Raw genomic sequence first — 19,706 nt, 5'->3', positions numbered from 1 at the left:
TGCTTTCCCGGACCTCTTTAAAGACAAGAGGAACCTAATCCCCACTACCTACCCCGCCACCTCCAGCGCCGCCCCCCCCCCCCCAGCACACTAGACACATAGTAACCACTCATTCAATATGGATTTACTGGATGGATAAATGGAGTGGGTGGGGCAAGTGAGCAAATTTTTGATAAAAGCTTGTACCAGAGACTCCAGTGAAGGGCGAAATCTCCAGACCCACAATTAAACAGTTTAACGCGAAGCCAAGAAGGAACCATCCTAGCTTTCCTCTAGCATGCACAAGCAAGTATCCACTCATTAGCTTCCATCCCTGATCTGAGGACCTCACGTCAGTACTCTGCAACTGCCCTTGAGAGTGCCTGATTCAATGCTGAAGACAGACTCTCGCCAAAACCTGTACCTTCTCGTCTTCCATCTGAGGTCGAACCTCTGACTACACTTAACCTTCTTTTCCCGGCCTCTTTTCTCGACCCCCTTCCTTCCCTCGTAACCACTACCAGTAAGGCGTGCGTGGGGGTGGCCCTGGCCAGTAAGAGAGGGAGGGTCCTACGACCGGAAGCCGGAAGCCGGAAGTCTGAAGGGGATTGTGAGTACGTGGTCTGTGGAAGCCGGACCGGACCCACGGGGCCGGCGACATGGAGCGGCTGTACCAGCAAACGCACAAGTGAGGGCCGTGTCGGGGAACGGGCGGGGCGAAGCTAGGCCGGGTGAGGCCGGCCTGCCGAGCTGAGGCCTTGGGCACCCGTCAGTGTGGAGGCCGAGTCTTTCCGCGGGCACTGTCGGGGGCAGCTCGGAAGTGCTCCATCCCCGGCGGGAAGCCCAGGTCAGCGGCGGACGGAGGGTCAGGCCTGGAGCCCAAAACGTTGGGCCATTTGACTCTTGTGATATTCGAGGCCGTGACTACCTACTGGGTAGACTAGGTGAAGAGAAAGTCGTACCTACAGGTTATAATACTTTGTCCCGCACCTGCCAACCTGTGCTTGGGGTTGGTGGAGTTCGTGGGGAGAAAGGGTCCCAGCACATAGAATTTACTGTTTAGTTGAAGAGTCAAGGGACTCATGAAGAAAAGCTAACGTGTGGCAGAATGGGATAGAGGGTATACAAACAGAATCAGCTTAAGCAACTTAGAAGGATCCATCCATCACTGGGCTAATATCGTTAGAAAAAGTTTCATTATAACTCGCAGCTCCTAAATGATATCAGTGCCTACTCTTGATTGACCCTAATCTTGTTGCTGCTACATTGTGATTTTTTTCTTTTATGCTGATTTGGTTTATAGTAAAGACCATGTTTTTGTGGCACAAGGAAATTGCTGTACAAATAGCATTCAGTGTTATTATTTGTTAATCATATCTAGTTACAAGTTACTTTTAAGGAAATCGAGTTTGGTTTAACTTCTCATAACTTAAATTCTTTGGTAGTGTCCTTTATTCATATTGTCCTGCATTTTTGGAACTTGCTTAGGTACATAGTTGAGTTGAGGGACCATGCCTATCCTATTATTTTGGAAAAAACTTTTATGATTTGTTTCATTTTTATTGTGGTAAAATATGTGTAACAAAATTAACCATTTTAACCATTTCTAAGTGTACAGTTCAATGACATTAAGTACATTCACAATATTGTGTAACCATCACCACAATTGATTTCCAAAAGTTTTTCATCAGCCCAAAGAAACTCAAGTATCCATTAAGGAGTACCTCTGCAATACTCCCTCTTTAAGCCCATGGTAACCTCTGTTCTACTCTCTCTTCTGAATTTGCTTATTCCAGATATCTCATATAAATGGAATCATGCAATATATATCCTTTTGTGTCTGGCTTATTTCACTTAGCAAGTTTTCAGTGTTCATCTATGTTGTAGCATGTATTAGAGTACCATCCCTTTTTATGTTTAAATAATCCCGTATGTACACACACATGCACACACACACCCTGTCCCCACATTTTGTTATCCATTCATCTGCTGATATACACTTGGGTCGTTTCCACCTTTTGACTGTTACAAATAATGCTACTATGAACATTAGTGTAAATCTGTTTGATTCCTTGTTTTCAATTTTTTGGAGTATATATATCTATACCTAACCTATTTTAACAACTTTCAAATTTATGCTGTAATTTCATCCTGATGAAAATAGAATAAAATAGGGACCCACCTTCCTAATGAATTCACAAGAAAAGAAATACTTCGGAACATTGGGGATAAGAGGAGGATGATTCTCTTACTCTTTCATTTTTTAGTTTATGGATTTCTTTTTACTTTAGTGATGAAGTATTTGGTTTGGGTGGGTGAAAATATAGAACTTTGTAATGATGTTAAAATGACAGAATTTACACTAGAGAGCCCTATTCTCATATAAAAATTATAGGAAGGGACTTAAAAAACAAGACCAGTTAGTCAGTTAAAAAAGGAATGTAACAGAAAATTATAATCATGTTACTAAGAATGGGTAGATCTTTTACCATAATAAGGCACAGTGAGCTGAGTGCCTAAAAGTTAATCTGTACAACCTCATCTGGTTAGTTGGTTAAGTTAAAGGACGTTGTTAAGGAGGCTGTGACCGGTTTATTTTCAAGAATAGTTTTATTTAGAGAGTCTCAGACTATACTTGGTGTGAGTGCAGCAGGTAGCTGATCACAGAGAAATCTAGATAGCTCAATTCTGCATAAACTTAGGGAGAAGAAGAATACTAAATGGTTTCCCAAACAAGATTTGTGTAATATAGATGAAGTACTTAACTCTGTAGGCCTTCAACAAACAACTTGCCCTTGGACTCTATAGCAGAGCTCACCAACTTTTCCTGTCAAGGGCCAGATAGTTAATATTTTAGGCTTTGTGAGCCATGCAGTCTCTGTGGAAGCTACTCCTCTCTCCTGGTACAGCACAAAAACAGCAGCAAACATTGTGTAAACAATGGATGTGAAATTTTATTTACAAAAACTGGGCCAAATTTGATTTGTCAATATTAGGCCCTCTACTATGTAGTCACTCATTCAGCAAATGTTATTTGAGTACCTATTATGTGTCAGGGACCATTCTCAGTGCTGGCAGTACAGCCCTGCCCTTAAGGAGTTTACCTTTTTTCACACAACAGTATATTCTGATCTGTCTTTCCTTGAGTACTAGACCAGTGAGAGTTCTGGCTCTAGACTGCTTTGCCTTGTTTTCCTTATCTATAAAATGACAGTTTTAGGCCGGTTAAACTGTAAGGCTCCTTTCAGCTGTTGATTGTCTTTAAAAGGAAACACATGGAGTCCTGTGAGCATCAGAAATTAACTTCTGCGATTGCTGAAATTAATGATTGTAGCTGAATTGACAAAGCAGTAAGTGAACGTATTAATTTTACTGGAACTTTGAACCCAACTTGTGGTTATCTCTTGCTGTGTCCCTGAAAATACATTGCAATTAGATAAACGTTTAAGGTAATGTATCTTAAACACTTCTAAACTGCCTGAACAATGAATGGAGAAAATGAAAAACAGAATAAACATTGGAATGAACTTCATAGAGAAGCCAATAGCCAGGCTTCTATTTTTGAGATCTCAGTGGAGATGCTGCATTTGCCCCCTTTGTAGTTATAGAAGTTCTGATTCCGTAGGTATGGAACACAGGAAGCTCTACTTTTTAATAAACTCCATAGGTGACTTTGATGAGCATATGGGTTTAAGAACTATTACCTATGTCAAGACAAGTTTTTCCTTTTTTTTTTTTTATTTTGCCTTCTGACGAAAGGCTAAATCCTGTATAGGAGAGTCAAAGTGGGTGAGGTGAAAATGACCAGATGGTTTCACTACTTTAAAGTTAAGTAAAAACAACAAACTTTTGTATGACGTTGTATAGGTTACACAGCATTTTCATATTGCATTTGAATCTCCTGCCCTTTACATAATTGTGATTATTAGTATCCCTATTTTACAATTGAGGAAGCTGAGGCACCGAGGAGTTAAATGACTTGTTCAGTATTCCTCAGCTAGTATATAGTCGAACTAGAGCTTCAACACAGATCTTTTAATTCCAAAACCTTGTTTACTGCTTATGGTGGCCAGAGGCAGCCCGGATGGACTTTTGAAAAGCAATTCTGTTTTAAATTTCTTCCTAGATCTTCTACAGACCCTTAAAAAAAAATCAGCAACAGTGACCCTTGCTTACTTGCGACTAGGTCTGTGCTTGGTAATGGTGTCACCCAAGCCCACTATGGGCCCTGTGCTAGACAGGGCTAGGACTTCTGATTTCTAGTGTTCACACTCCCAGATCATACTTGGCATATCATCTGTTGCTTACTGGCTTTGAGTATGTTGTTTGAATTCCCAGTTCAGTTTAAAACAGATTGTCCAGTTGGCACATGGTCGTTCCCACCATGCCATGCATACTTGCTTTGTTGGTTTGCATATGTTTCCTCTCAGGCATAAAACACGAAGATTGGAATCACTTTTCTAGTTCATTCGAAGCAATTGAGATTGGATGGGAAAAGTCAGTGATGTTTTTCAGCAACTTCTTAAAGTTTATCCTTTTTAGCTTAGAAAATAGTAAAAGCCAGCTAAGTGTTTATGGGGTTTTGTGGATGTTGGTCTCATCTCTCCCACTATTGTCATAGAATTTAAGAATTGGAAGGGACTGGCAAGATGTTCCATTCCAAGTCACTTTGGTCAGGAAGACTCTGTAAAACCCAAGGCAATCCGTGTACACTGCGTTTAAACATGCAGGAACTCCCCCCCTCCCTTTTCTTGAAGAGAGAGATCATAATTGTTTTTGGTTGCTTTGTTTTGTTTCTTTGTATTAAGCTGAAAACCGTCATCTTGGAATTGGTACCTTTTGGTCCTGGGTCTCCCTTATGGAGCAGCAACAGAAAGCAAACCCATTCCTCATTCTGTAAGTCAAGTCTAGATAATCTAAAGAGCACCAGCTATGCCATTTTACATTTTTTTTTTTCTTTTCCAAGAGGCTTATTACTCGTTCTTTTGACCATTCCTCTTCATGACTTTTAAACTCTTCCCCAGTCATCCTGTTCATCTCGCATTGGGGGAAACCTTTAACAGATGGCTCCTAGAATTGAATGGTGCTCCATAGTGTGCATTTGGATATTTTTTAAATCTAAAGTCAAAAAACTTTTTATTCCTGACAAATTTCACCTTACTGTTTTAGCCTGAATGGGAAATGTGAATGTTTGTTTTGTTGTACACTATCTTAATCCCTTATTTAGCATAGAATCATGTGTAATTTTCATAAACATAAGTTGATTTTTTAAAAATACTAAATAAAACAGAGCCGAAGGTGGTGCTGTATTGGAATACTGAAGATCAACCTGTAGTATCACTGAGCCGTATTTATCATAAGGTATCATGTGAAACTATCAAATGCTTCTTGAAATCAACATAAACTTACTGTGATCTCAGTGTATTGCTATGGACATACCTGTGGTTTTATTTTCCTCTTGCCCATGGACCATTGTGATTGTGAATGAATGAATAAATGGCTGAGTGAGTAAATAAATGAATGATGATACTTGCTAAATCATTGATTCTTAACATCTGAAAAAACTATTAGTTATTTTATCTATGAAATATTTCAAACATACAGAAATAGAGAATAATATAACTCATGTCTAAGGACTCATGTTTAATACACATGCTTCAGATCATTGATTTAAAGATGGAAGTAGAATTGAAAGTTCCCACACCCCAAGGACATATTCCTAGAAGTAGAATTCTGGGTCATAGGATATATGCATATTCGACTCTATCAGTTATTGTCAGAAAGCTATTAAAAGTGTTTCTCCCAGTTTATAATTCTTCCATGTATGAGAGTTCTAGTTTCCCCATGTCTTTATCAATGTGTTACTAAAGTTAAAAATGTTTGTCTGATGGGAGAAATGTGGCATCTCATTGGTTTTAATTTGTATTTTCCTGATTACTAGTAAAGTTGACTATCTCTTTATATATTTATTGAATATTCGGGTTTCCTTTTCTGTCAGTTGCCCTTTGTCCATAAAAAAAATTGCTTTGTTTGCCTTTTCCTATTGATTTGTAGCAGTTTGTTATATATTCTGGACATTAGTCCTTTGTTATCTGCTGCAGATACCTTCCAGTCTCCATCTTTTTTTTTTTTTTTTATGGTTACATTGGTGTAAAAAAGTTTTTTGTTTTAATTTAGTCAAATGTATAAGTCTTATGTGGTAGGTAGTGGTTTGGGAGGGTAGTTTTGGTTTTTTCGTCTCATTTAAGAAATCCTTCTTTAACTTGAATTCATAATATGTACTCCTGTATTTTTCAAAAAGTTTTAACATCTTGCTTTTTACATCTAGGTTTTAAACCATCTTGAGTTTATTTTTGTATATTACGTGAGGTATATTTTTTCCGTATGGATAACAAATTGAGCCATCAGCATTTAGTGTAGTCCATTGTTCTCCCACTAGTTTGTCACTAAGTCCCCAATGTGTCGGGCTGTTTCTGGCCTTTATTCTTTCCTCTTGAGTCAGGATTAGGGTTTAGAGCTTGTCTATTTTGTTGTCTCTCCCTGCATGTTACCATATTGTTTTAATTCTTTCTTTATAATAGTCTTAATGGCAGATAGAACAAGTCATCCCTTTTATACCTATTCAGAGTGTCTTGGCTGTTATTTGTCCCCACCCCCCTTTTTAATTATGTTCCTGTTGCTATCAATAATGCCACCAGTTTTCAGATTTGCTCTGTTAAGCTACCATTGAAAATTTACCTCACTGCCTATATCCAGGCCTTTAGTAAAGTCCTAATTCTCCTTTCTATCAGCTTTACTGTCCGGTCTTCGATAGCTGATCTAGATGTTGGCTCCTCAAGCTGCATTCTTACATCTGCCTCCATGTCTCCATGTCTAGAACTTTCCGTACCAAAGTAGCAGTCTGGCCTCTCAGACTCTAGCAATGATTTCTAGTTGCCTGTCAGGGCTACAGGTGTGACCCAAGAGCACTCTGGGAGTCATTTGAGGGCTTGCCTTGCTTCTGGTGCCGTGGGTCATGTTTAGAGGCTGCAGGGAAACCCTAGAAAAGACTAGAGGCAAGTTGAAACCAAATTTGGGCTTCTGGCTTATGTCGGTACATTAGGGCCACAGTGTGGTGCTTATGGCAGAGAGTGGTTGCAGACCTTTCACTCAAGAGATGGAGATGATATAAGAACTCAACAGGCTCCTTCCATGTAGCTCTAACATAGAGAGGCTGTAAGCACCAGAAGGCAGTTGTTGGGGCTAGCATAAGCAGTATGCCAAGAACTAATCCCAGGGGCCACAAGAGAGCATTCTGAGGATGACCTTGGCTAAGCCCTGAGGAGCCTCCAGAGAATGCTCTAGGAGCCCGATGCCTGGGACCATGCCAGAGGTCCAGGGTACAGTGTTACATTTCCACTGAGATGGCAGTTGCCTCATTTCCAGGGAAAGATGTTTACCCAGCAGGAGATTCCTGTCTTTGAGGACCTTCCTCCAATGGTTTCCTCCAACTAATCGCCCATCCCCTTCTCCCCTTTGACCCTGGCTCTCTCTCTTCCAGACAGGCCAGCCTGCTTATAATCCTTATGACATGCCTTACATACTTTTTTGCATATCATTTTCTTATCTTCCTTCACCAAACCATGCCTTCCTTCAAAATGATGCTCGGAACTCCCTTCACCCACAAAACTTCCCCGGCTTACTCTTCTCAGCCCCAGCCCTTTTGTTCACTTGTCTTTCCTTGGCACCACTGTGCTTAGCTCCTCAGCTTTCTGTTTGTTTACACTTGCTTATATATGTTACTGTTCTCTTAAATCTTCATGGGACTTTTCTTGTCTTTCTGGCCTGTCATTCCTAATTACATTGTTCCTTAAGGACAAGGATTATATCTCTCTTGCCCTTTGACTCCCTAGTACAGACCAGTGTTGAGCACGTTGGGTCAAACAACAGCGAGTGGGATTGGCTGGGTCCAGATCAAGGTTTATTGCTTGCTGTGTATCCTTGAACAAGTTACATAACCTTGCTGGACTTCAGTTATAAAATGAGAATGGTAATAGTACTTTCCTCATAGGGTCATTGACTTTGCAGAATGTCTCAGATATGGTAAGCACTCGTTATATTGCCTGTCAGTATTATTATTATTAATAATGTTAAAATATTATAAACCATGCCAAAAAATGTGGCCTAAAGTGCCACATAACACATTTTACAGTTAAGTGATGCTGTCAATTTAAATCAGTTACACGTTGGCATCAGAAAATCTGTCTTTCCTGACAGAAGCACTGTTGATTACTCCTGTCGCACTAATTTCCTCCCTCTTCCTTTGATAGGCAGGTCCACGAGATCCAGTCTCACATGGGACGCCTGGAGACGGCAGACAAGCAGTCTGTGCACTGTGAGTCCTTTCTCTGATGACATGGTGCTAATGGGCTGAATTTCCTGGCTGCATTTCTGCCTCGGGGGCTTAATGATTCAGTGTGGAATGAGTCGTGTTGTTAGGGTGCAGAAAACCCTATGGCACAGTCACTGATTTTCCTGATTGTGCCTTTTGGAATCCCACCAGTCTCATCCCCCATTACCCCTCCACTCAACCTGACATGGCCCTGTGGGAGTGGAAGCTCTCCCCTCCATCTGTCTTAATCTAATTACCTAGTCCTTAGAGGAATTTGCTCCATAAAAAGTCGGAGATATTTAACTGGAATTGGTCATTGCTTCTGAGCTGAGAACTGTGGCTTTTTAGGAGGATTATTCAGAAACGAATAGCAATATTAATGAGCTTAGTTCCCACACCACAATTTCTTTTGAGAAGAGTGCTGCATTGTGTTTTTTTTAGTTTCTTTTCTATTGTAAGAGAAGGTCCTTTTTCTGAGTCGGTTGTGCACACACAACTGGTTACCCACACACTGCAGGAACTGTCTTCATTCACCTCACTGCTTGGCTCTCACCAAGCCATATCTTCTGTCTCCTTTCAGAAGCACCTTTTCTCTCGCTTCTGTGCCCCACCTTGCTCTAATCTGTATTTGTTGGCTAACCTAGGAAGGTGACATTGCTGTCTTTTCTTTATGGGGCAAGAAGCAATCTGGATGCCTTCTTTTGTGCACAGTTTAGTTTCTGTCCATCGACTTTGTTTGCTTTCCCAACACTCGTTGTTACATGATTAGAAATGGAAAAGAGGTCATTTTGACTGTTTATCACAAAGGATAAGGAAAATGACTGTATTTATCATATCTTTACCTCTGTGGATTCTTTCCTGGGCCTTTCCTACTGATATTTGGTCTATTTTGGGCACTGTAACATCAGCCCACCCATTCTTATGGAAAGCCTTAGGGAGCTCTTCTCTGTGTTTCAATTACTAATCTTCCCCTTTGTGCTTTTTTTAAAACCTCATTACTATAGGGAATTCAATAGGCAGTCTTTTTATATTTATAATCCATACCTGAGAATAACCTCAAAGGAAAAGAGACCTCATTCTGTATCAGAAAATACTTCATTTTGCTTAAAAATTTTATTTGGACACAAATGTTCATTTTATTTTCTAAAGACAGGAGATTGAATTCTATAGATTTACACTCAGATTTTTTAAAAATTGGCATAGTTATGGTATTAACAGTTATATATGTATACACATATGTACATATTTGAAACAAAATTTACAGTCAATTAGTATAACTTGATTTTCCCCCAATTATTAGTGTATGTATTTTTTTCCTTTTGAAATACATATTTTTGAGTCTATCGGATATGGAAAAAAGGTGTTTGATTTATCATTCTAATTTAAGTTCACTATCTCTTTTCCAGCAGTTATTCTGTTTTCTTTTTTGTGCAGTAGTAGAAAATGAAATTCAAGCAAGCATAGACCAGATATTCAGCCATCTAGAACGTCTGGAGATTTTGTCCAGCAAGGAGCCCCCTAACAAAAGACAGAATGCTAAACTGTGAGTGCTCCAACACCCCAGGCCCCAAGACAGGCCTTTCTCCCAGGGAAACTATCAAATAGTCTAAAAATCCATTTATACACTGAAAAACTGAGACTGTGCAAACATAAAATCCCCATAAAGGGCACAATTTTATTTGAGTGATACTCTCTCAAAGTAAAGTCTGTGAAGTTAGTTGCTCCGAAGTCTTCTGCCTCCTTACCTCATTGGTGTCATTTTGAAATTCTGCCTCCAGTACTGCTTTTCTGACCAGACCCATGACCACTTTAAGCTTAAAGCTGCCAGGGAGTTACTCTGCCCCTTGATTCCCACTATATTTTTGAGTTGAACTGAATCTTACTCTTAATCACTTCAGTCTATTTGTAACGAAATACTGATCTAATATTTGATACTCCCCCATGAAATTAAAATGAAACCACTCTCACCATCTCCATCCCAGCCCCTGCTCCCAAAAGTTTTATGAAACTTTGTTGATGCTTTACTCCAAAGATGCCCTTGGGCTTCTTCCAGGAGAGCTGTATAATCCATAGAAGGTCAGGAAGAGGTCATCAGACCTGCTTCCTGTCACCTGTTCCTTGTCATGCATCCAGAGTCAGAGACCAGCAAGTATTTAAGTAAAGCTGCTGGACTCTTGTGTGCTGCAGCCCTACTCTAACCACAGGCTACTTATTTATTTTCAACATCATTGATCAAAATAAGATTATTGGGGGAGAGGGGGAATAGCATGGAGTGGTATAGGGAGAAGTGAGGAAATGTCTTCTTTCTTGGCCACCTCAAATCGTGCTGTCTTGGGTTCCTGGAATGTAATATATCTCTCTCTCTCTCTCTCTCTCTCTCTCCCTCTCTCTCTCTCTCTCTCTCTCTCTCTCTCTCTCTCTCTCTCTCTCTCTCTCTCTCTCTCTCTCTCTCTCTCTCTCTCTCTCTCTCTCTCAATTCCAGTCGTGTTGACCAGTTAAAGTATGATGTCCAGCACCTGCAGAGTGCTCTCAGAAACTTCCAGCATCAGAGATACACAAGGGAACATCAGGAGAGACAACGAGAGGAGCTTCTGTCTCGTACCTTCACCACTAATGTAAGCCAGGTGCCTGGGTGGGGGTCTGCAGGTACTTGACAGCTCATTAGAACTGGCTCAGGTCTCTGAGCTTCATCCTTTTAGTGGGGTGTCTGAAGCAGACTGAAAAGGAGGAGACTAACTGACGTGGACTTTGTGCATTGTCATAGAGACTATAGCTAGGTAGGGACTCTCTTTTTCTAACACAGAAACCTGACGAGGAAGCAGTTAACTTGAGGGAAGGGGCAGAGGTCAAAATTACCTGGTTTGACTGGTCAGATGCAAAGAGGTCGCAGTTGACATGGTGGAAAAGTTTTTTCTGATCAGATAGAGACAAATGATTAGAACTTAGACCATTTGTAGTGAGGGCAGCATTTCAAAGCTGCCTTGAGGCGATTGCCATTATGCTGTGTATGTGTGTGGTTCCAGTGTCAGATGCATTAAAATGTTTTTGTCCCTGGTCTGAGCAGTAATTTGAGGGAATTTGTTAACAAGTATTTTGTTTTCGATGGATTGCTTGATTTGAGCCTGTTTGAAAGTGGCCTGTAGGTTTGCATGTTTGGTTTTGTAGAACACCCTTATTCCTGCCCTTCGGTCTCAATAGGATAATTTTCTACGTATTGGCTTTTTTTGTGTCCTACATAATATATTCCAACAAGTAAGGTGGGTTTGGGGTTTTGTTTGTTTTTGTTTTTCTGTTTTGTGCTTTGGTTTGTTTTTCTTTTTTTATAGAGACATTATTTTCTAAAGACTTAGCTTTCTAAGTCTGCCATCAGAATTGAAATCAGTTCCCACTTTGCAGATATTTAACACTTTTCTGTGTCCACAGTTGCAGTAAATTTCCCCAAGTGTTTCGGAACATGCCCCCATAGTTTCTGTTTCTCTAGAGTAAGCAGTCAGGTAGCAATGATTAACAGCAATTCAAAAGTGTGATGAAGACATTGGTAGTATAGTGGTAAGCATAGCCAACTTTCAAAAGCATAGTGAGCTATATGACACACTAAAAGATGTTGTGTGGGCTTTTGATATTTATGGCATTGGTTATTCAGGCCTTGTTTAGGCTAGAGATGGTAGCTCAGAATTATTCTGTGTCTTAAACAGCCTGGTGTGATACTTTGCATACAGTGGGCCCTTAATAAAAATTGACTTGCTGAATGAACTTCATCATTATTCTGTGATCTGGAGCTATCATACATTTTTCTGAGAAATAATGGCCCATCATCTATACCCTTTCAGGTGGAAGGGTAAGAAAGATCTGTATATAAATGGCATTCAATAAATGCTTGCCAAATAAAGAGAATTCTGACTGGCTCATTCAAACACCGAAGTCTTTTGACTCAGTGAGCATTAGCTGTATGCAGAACAGTATTTAAGGTGCCAAGAATAAAGCAATTGAAAAATTCGGAAGATATGATTCCTTCCTGTGAGAAATTCCTGTATTAGCAAGGGGGATTGAAGATGTATGCATAAAAAATGAGTTTCAACTTGTGCAGCAAAGTAAAGGATGTTTAACCTCTTTGTGATGATGAAAAGTGGTAAAAATGGCCTGGTCAACAGAAGAATTTGTGATCATCAGGAGGCGGGAAAGAGAACGGTATCACAGCTGGTCATGACTTGTTTCTGCGTGCAGTCCACTTTCAGAGTAAAGTTAGAGTGTAGGATTCGTTGGTCTTGGTGTTTCGCCTGACAAGATGGGTAAGAGAGCAGGCTCTGCGCTCAGGACTGGGGTTCATGCCCTGCCAGGCGTCTTACCAGCTCCGTGAGATCTCGGACTACTTATTCCACCTGTTTGGGCTTAGGTTTCTTCATCTCTAAAATGGGGATAATATAGTCATTGCCTCGTAAGGTTAGAATGAGGATTAAATGAGCTTAGGGTAATCGGCATGCAAAGTAGAAAGCACTTGGTCAGTGTTAGTTTTTGTCTCCAGTCTTTTGTGTACATTTTTCTTGTCTGCTTAGGAGAATAGCCCATCTGAACACCATGAGGCCTTCAACAGAAAGCACAGTTTCTTCAGTTTAATTGGAGGGATAAGTTATAGTTTAAAAGCTAAAGAACGAAAGCAAACATTTAATATTTTATTAAGGGAAAGTGAAGTAAAGGAACATTTGGAACAAGCTAGGTTAGTGAGTAGTCAGAGAAAGCCTTTTGGAGAAGCCTGGTGAGGTTTTAAAAGAATAGAATTTTTCCTAAGTGGGGGCAACGATACAGAGGCAGGAATTAAAACTTGTATAGTGGAACTTGTCTGGAAAGTAGTAGTCTGAGGAAAGTGAACAGAGGCCACCCCAGATCTTTGCTTTTCTTCTCTATTAGGTTCCTCCAGTTCTTGCACCATTCCCTCTGGCTGTTCTTCTGGCATGGCCTTGATCAAAAGGCAGGCAGAGCAGTCAGACGTGGTGGGACCTCAGGAGCTGACCAGCGAGCAAAGTTAATCAAGTGCCTGCGTTTCTTTCACAGGACGCTGACACCACCATATCAATGGACGAATCACTGCAGTTTAACTCCTCCCTCCAGAACATTCACCACGGCATGGATGACCTCATTGGAGGCGGGCACAGTATTCTGCAGGGACTGAGGGCCCAGAGACTGACCTTGAAGGTGGGGGCCCTTCTGAGGGACAGGGAGAAGGCCTCTTGTTTGGTACCTGTGTTTACGTTTTGATTACATATCCCCAAATTGTGTTGGTGAGACAGAGTCCTTAAGTTTGGGATCCTTTCTGTTGGCGTTGAGTTGTTATGAGTCCAAAAGTAACCAGATTTCCTTTGCCAGGAGGTATTTCTTGCACCTGCAGCAAATCATAATGTGACATCTTTTGGTAGCCAGGTCTTCTTTCCAGTCACTGAAGCTTTTCTGAAAGTGACTGCTGCTCTGAGAGGAGCCAATAATAGATGAAGAAACTCTGTTATAGAATCCACTGTCATAAGAAGGAAGACGTGGCTGTACTTTGGCACCTCACTCTCAGGTGTTCCCGTAGGGCCCCTGCTGTGAACTGCCTTATAACCTTTCTGTACAGCAGTAACCGAATCTCCAAGGCTGGGCTCCTAGGGCTGCGCCGGTTGATGAGCAGCTGATAGCTTCTAGAGCACATGCTGCTGATCCCGAGGGACCCTTCACTCTTTGGGTCTAGGTATTGCTAGAAGCCCCACCCCATTGGCTGAGACTCCAACCCCCTGGGAGTGGCTTACAGAAACATTACACAGACTCTGATGTCAGTTGTGATGTTTCAGCCTCAACCCTTTTCCTGTATCAACCCTGATGGATAATGGGGTGTGGGCTGTGACTATTATCAGGGTGTGGTTCCCTGTGAACGAAGCACTCCCTGCCACTGAGCTGTGAGAAACAGTCACTCGGAAGTGTGAGCTTTATCTTAGTTTTTGTTGGACCACACTGAGCCTGTCAGCTCCGAGGGAGTTCAGTATATTTCTGCCACCTTTACCAAGGAGAAGGTCAGGAGAGCCACGAGTGACACTTACTTCCTGTGGACGGCTACAGTGCTTCAGATGGCCTGAAGTGTGGTCTCCGACTGCTTCACGGCGCCCCTCTTTCAGAACGGCCACTTGCAGTAATCTAAACTGATACATGCTGATTAATGCACCCTTTCTGTAGAATACTGTTGGCCTCCTTCCCATATCTAAGAAAAACAGAAAAATCCTTTTAGGCCAGGACTCGCCATGCCACACTAACATCGACCCATGGGGGTTAGAGCTTATTGTTAAAGCAAATGTGAGCTTCCTACCGAAGTCCAGTATCACTGAGGAGTGCAAGTGGCTTCTGCCCCGACACAGTCACCAGAAGCGAAGTGCCAGGGAGCCTGGTGGGGTGGTTGGGGGCTGGGATGTGAGGCTTCTGGTCCCATGTCCTTGCACACCCCTGATCACCTGTCTGCTGTCACTTAATTCCTTCCCCTTGACTCCCATCCCACCTCTGTCAGGAGACTTTTTACTTCAGCCGTTTGAAAGGAATGTGGGAGAGAGCATGAAGGAGCTGGGTCCCGATTTGGGGAAATTCGTGGTTGAAAATGAGAACATTTTTGGAAATTTATGGCAGTTTTAAGGTGATTTTAGAGGCTCGATGCTTGAACTTCAAAGGGCAAGGAAATAATCTGTGCTTTTCAAGCTAAGCAGAATCTTTAGCGAGAGTCTAATATTTACCATTACTGTTGTGGAGAAAACACACGTCTGGTCTCCCCTGGCAGTAATCAAGTTTGACTCTTCTTCAGTCACTAGGCAGAATGTAGGTTCGAATCCCCGTCCGCGGTGCCTCGCGTCATTCTCGCTTCTCTTGCATCTTTTCAGTTGCTTGTTGATGTGTTATTCATGTTAAAAATGGGTGTGAGGCGTTAAGTTAGGTGCCATCCATGCAAACGCAGTCGGTGATGTGTGTAGATGTAACTTGGGGTCTACCTAGCATTTATTTATGTTTGTTATTTCATAAAAATTAAATGCGCTTAAAAATGAATAGAAGGCAGAGAAGAAGGGCAGGCTGGGTGGTTTGGGCTGTTGGTTTAGGAGTAAAAAATCCTTTTGTTTTCAGTGGTGGGTGGTGACACATAAGGGGTTTTAGGTTGTCGTGTTGGTGTCTGTGTCAGTTGTGTTTCTGCCGTTCCATCTTGGCCACTTCAAACCCGCTCCTAACCGTGGACACGGACCCACGCATTGTGCTCAGCAGACTCCCTGAGACTTCTCTCTAATAGAAGAGCTAGGGAGCAGAGACAAAGTGTTTTGATGTTAACCTTTTTTCAGGATAAAATATTCTAATTTAAAAAATTTTTATCGAGGTATCATGCACTTATAGGGAGGTACGCAGATCTTATTGTATAGATCATGGAACCTCGACAGATGTGTACACCTTGGTAACTCACACTGCTGTCACGACAGACCACTTCATCACCCCTGAATGATCCCTCTTGCGTTTTCCCACCCAGTCAGCCTGCCCCGCCCCCACAGGCAACCAGTGTACTGATTTACGTCACTGTGAGTTAGTTTTGTCTGTTTTTGAATTTTATATAAACGTATTCATACCACTATTTTATGTGTGGCTTTTTCCCCTTGGAAATGTTTTGCAGGCTCATTCATATCATTATATGTTGGTAATTAGGTTCTTTTATGGCTGAGCAGTAATCCCTTTATCAGATATATCATAAAGTATCCATCATCTGGTGATAAACACCTGGATTGTTTCTAATTTTTGGATATTCTGTGTTTTCTACTAGAAGCTTTATTGTAATTTCAGCTTTTATGTTTAATCCTACAATCTGTCTCAACTTTATTTTTGTGTATAATATAAATCAAGGATCTTTTTTTACACACACATATATATCTACACAAGACGTATGTGTGATACATATAGGTGATATTTATTATATAGCAAGTTGTTCTAGCACATTTGTGGAAAAGACTTTTCTTTTCCTCTCGTGGTGCTCTGGTGCCTTGATCAAAAGTTATCTACCCATATGAGAGTGATGTATTTCTGGTTGACGCTGCTTTTTATGTGCTTTAAGCATGACCAAGAGACTTGTCTGTTGGTAAAGCCCCATCTCATAATGACATTCGCCATGGCAGAATGAGTCGATCTATGTTTTCCTTTCTCCTCTTGTCTGCCCCAGGGGACTCAGAAGAAGATCCTCGACGTCGTCAACATGCTGGGCTTGTCCAACACGGTGATGCGGTTCATCGAGAAGCGAGCTTTCCAGGACAAGTACTTAATGATTGGTGGGATGCTTCTCACCTGTGTGGTCATGTTCCTCGTGGTGCAGTACCTGACGTGAGCCAGCCAAGCCCAGCAGCTGATCAGCGGCGTTCCCACAGCGTGAGAGTGTGTGTGAGTGTGTGTGTGTGCAAGGTGGGGCCCAGAGGCCACCTTTTGAAATATGTGTCCATCTTAACTGTGAAGACCACTGGGAAGTAATTGTGATTCATAACCTAGTGGGAGTTTCATACCTGCTCTGTTTCCTGTGACATCTTGGAAGTGAAACATGCTACCAAGATTCACGGTGCTTAGGAAATGAAAGAAATACCTGTTCTCTCTCTCACTCTTACTGGAGGAGGATGTGATAGAACAGTAAGGGATGATGACGGAAGAGAAAGGAGAATGGCTTCGGTGGTCTTGTCCATATAACTGATGCATGCCCCAACAAGGCGTTCACGGTGAGCCTTGCAGACAGGACTGTCTACGCATTGTCCTCATTCGGCCTTTCTGGCTCTTAACGGGGAGGCTGGAACGGAAGCAGTGGAGGGGTGCAGAAGAGGACTACTTTTCTTGTGCCCCTTATAGTAGATCGCGTCACATGCTCTTGCTACTAGCTACCTCCACCACTCCCAAAATGACATGCAGATGACTGCTAAGTCTTGTCACCCTTCCCTGTAAGCAGCTAGAGGAAAAAAAGTCATTGATGCAGTTGCTGACAAGATTTTCCATATTACACTGGCCAAGCATTTCTCCTGTCTAAAGTGAGGCCACCATTATTCTCTGGGCATGTTCAGTCTGAAGACTGAAGACCCTCGTCACTGACTCTTTTGGGTAGTTAATAGAATGGTTTGCTTTTAAGGTTTCTAGACTGTAAGCTGGCACCCATTCCCAGGCTTTGGTGAGCCTTTGCCCTTTACACAGTAGCTGTGAGCATAGGTTAGTTGTTTGTCAAGTATAGTCTCATGTCTAGTTTTAGCATCTCTTTAGCTGTTTTCCTTTCCTTAAAATATTTTAACAACTTTGTCAGCCAAGCCCTGGCAGATCCCACCCTGAAACCATCGCTGGTGTCCTTGTGAGACTCTCTTTTCAGGGACCAGGACCTTTTCCTTCTCCGACTAACCCTGCATTAAGGCCGTACCACTACCTGGTGTATTGTGGAATTTATTGTAAAGCCAATCTACCTATTGTGATTAATTGCCAAAAGTACTAGAAAGACCTGACTAGCATGATTTTTCACCTGTCGTAGGCCCAGCCAGTCCTAGGCTCAGTAGCCTATGTCAAGACATAAAATAGCACTCAAAATTTCCCAGAAAAAAATGGAAACCGGGTCAGTATTAACCCCACCTTTTGGCCCACCTACTTCCTGTCTTTGTTTCTTATTACTTGGGCTGTCTTCTGTCTTCTTGCCCTTTGCTCTGTGTTTTCCTTTCCACCTTCCTTATTAACCTCCCACCTGTTTCATTAGCAGTATTGGTCTTTTCAGCCACATCTGTGGCATAGATCCCCTTTCGGTGAATATTTCTCAATCACAGATTTTTAACATGAGTTTTCTGGGTACCGATGTCACACTTTTGGTTGGCTCTCCATTGCTCCTACCCTTCTGGGCTTAATTAACAGGGCCCTGAGTTTCCAAGGAAGGAGGAATCTATGACCCTTTCATAAAAAGATCGAGGGCCCTGCCAGGATGAAAACAGTGGCCTGAAGGGTTGAGGCATTGTCAGAACTACATTTAACTTTGGGGGAGGCACAGTTTGGAATTTCTCTCACACCAAGCACCCCTGCCCTCCTAGGGACAGAGCATATAAAATGTTTTTTTTTTTTTTTTTTTTTTTTTTAACTGCAGTCCATAAAACGGTTTTTTTTAACTGCATAGACCTGGCCATTCTATTTCCTGAACACCTGAATATCCTGCTGGACAGTGTACTTTGGAGGAAGGTGTATAAGGAGCAACTGAGCAATTTGGACTTGAGCTCTGGAAGGCTAAAACTCCTACCACTCCCTGCCCACCATTGGCTTTTGTGACATCTATTTGTAGTGTACACCAGTGTGTTTCCACACTTGCCTTTATAGTGATTGTTGGCCTTAATGAACCAGAAGGCCTTCCTTCATACTGCATCTTTAGAGCCATTCTCCCTACTTTGTAAAATTGTGGGTAGTTTGTGGGTGTTTATCATCCTGGGCTAGGGAACAGCAGCCACAATGTGTCTGTGAGAAACATACACCGGCCTGACTGGGTGCTTCTGTCCCCTAGTCCCCAACGTGTAGGGAAGGGTCCCAGGCCAAGGAAGGAGCACCCCCTAGTGGAGTCAGGGTGGATTCTTAGGTTGAGCTGGTGCAAGAATCTCCAGTAGACAGCCTCTGCAAACTTGTACAGCCTTTTGGTACAGGTTTACCTATTGTGGTTTAAGACAGGTAGGTTTTCAAGGAACTTGGGAATATCCTCATTCTGTGGAATTTACTCCAGGGGTGACCACCCTAAGAAAAGCCAAACTCAAAGACCAAGTAAGTAGAAGAGTCTTGATTTTATAGAAGAATTCATTGCAGGATTTTTTTCTAAGTCCTGCGCCCTGATGAATTTCAACAGGTTTGATTCGCAAATTTGGACTTAACACCCATTGTTTTTGAAACACATCAGTTGAATAAAGTTGAGCTTTATTTTATTTATAAAATTATATTTTATAAAGGAGTTTGGCATTCATTGTTATAACTAATGACCCCCTTTTTTTATGTTCCAGGCCAGACATTCTCAAACATTGCTCTGTGGCCCAGGGCTGGGCAGGCTGCCTCAGAAGCAGCTGGGAAACATTTTTTAAATTATAGATTCCTGGGGCCTACCCACGCTTTCTGAATTAGAATATTCGTAGGTCTCTTAAGTAATTTTGATATGTGTATTTTAAAACCATTGTCTTTTAGACAGAAGGCTTTTGTCTTAAAGATAACAGCATTTGAAAATATATGCTAAACTAGCTCAGCGTATATGTGTAAAGGACAAAACTTATGAAGTCCACAATAAAGTCTTATTTGCTTATATCCTATCTTATTTCAGAAAAGATTTGAAGAGACTTATAGGAAATAA

The 19,706-nt window shown here is 41.7% G+C and overlaps 1 protein-coding gene across 2 annotated transcripts; it reads left to right on the top strand.

Annotated features, from left to right (window-relative positions):
• The first annotated feature begins 546 nt into the window (after positions 1-546).
• On the top strand, positions 547-19,665 carry GOSR2 (golgi SNAP receptor complex member 2). 2 transcript variants are annotated; one of them, XM_016139819.2, is made up of 6 exons: positions 547-667; positions 8,289-8,353; positions 9,785-9,893; positions 10,833-10,965; positions 13,400-13,540; positions 16,548-19,665. In XM_016139819.2, exons 1-6 carry the CDS (start codon positions 639-641, stop codon positions 16,707-16,709), a joined length of 639 nt encoding a protein of 212 aa, XP_015995305.1. In that variant the 5' UTR covers positions 547-638; the 3' UTR covers positions 16,710-19,665. The 2 variants fall into 2 exon arrangements, with proteins under 2 accessions (XP_015995305.1, XP_015995306.1); XM_016139820.2 differs by lacking the exon at positions 547-667 and adding an exon at positions 693-826.
• The last annotated feature ends 41 nt before the right edge of the window (positions 19,666-19,706 follow it).

Source organism: Rousettus aegyptiacus, unplaced genomic scaffold, assembly GCF_014176215.1.
Source record: "Rousettus aegyptiacus isolate mRouAeg1 unplaced genomic scaffold, mRouAeg1.p scaffold_m13_p_6, whole genome shotgun sequence".
Lineage (NCBI taxonomy): Eukaryota > Metazoa > Chordata > Mammalia > Chiroptera > Pteropodidae > Rousettus > Rousettus aegyptiacus.
This window is presented reverse-complemented; position numbering and strand designations above follow the sequence as displayed.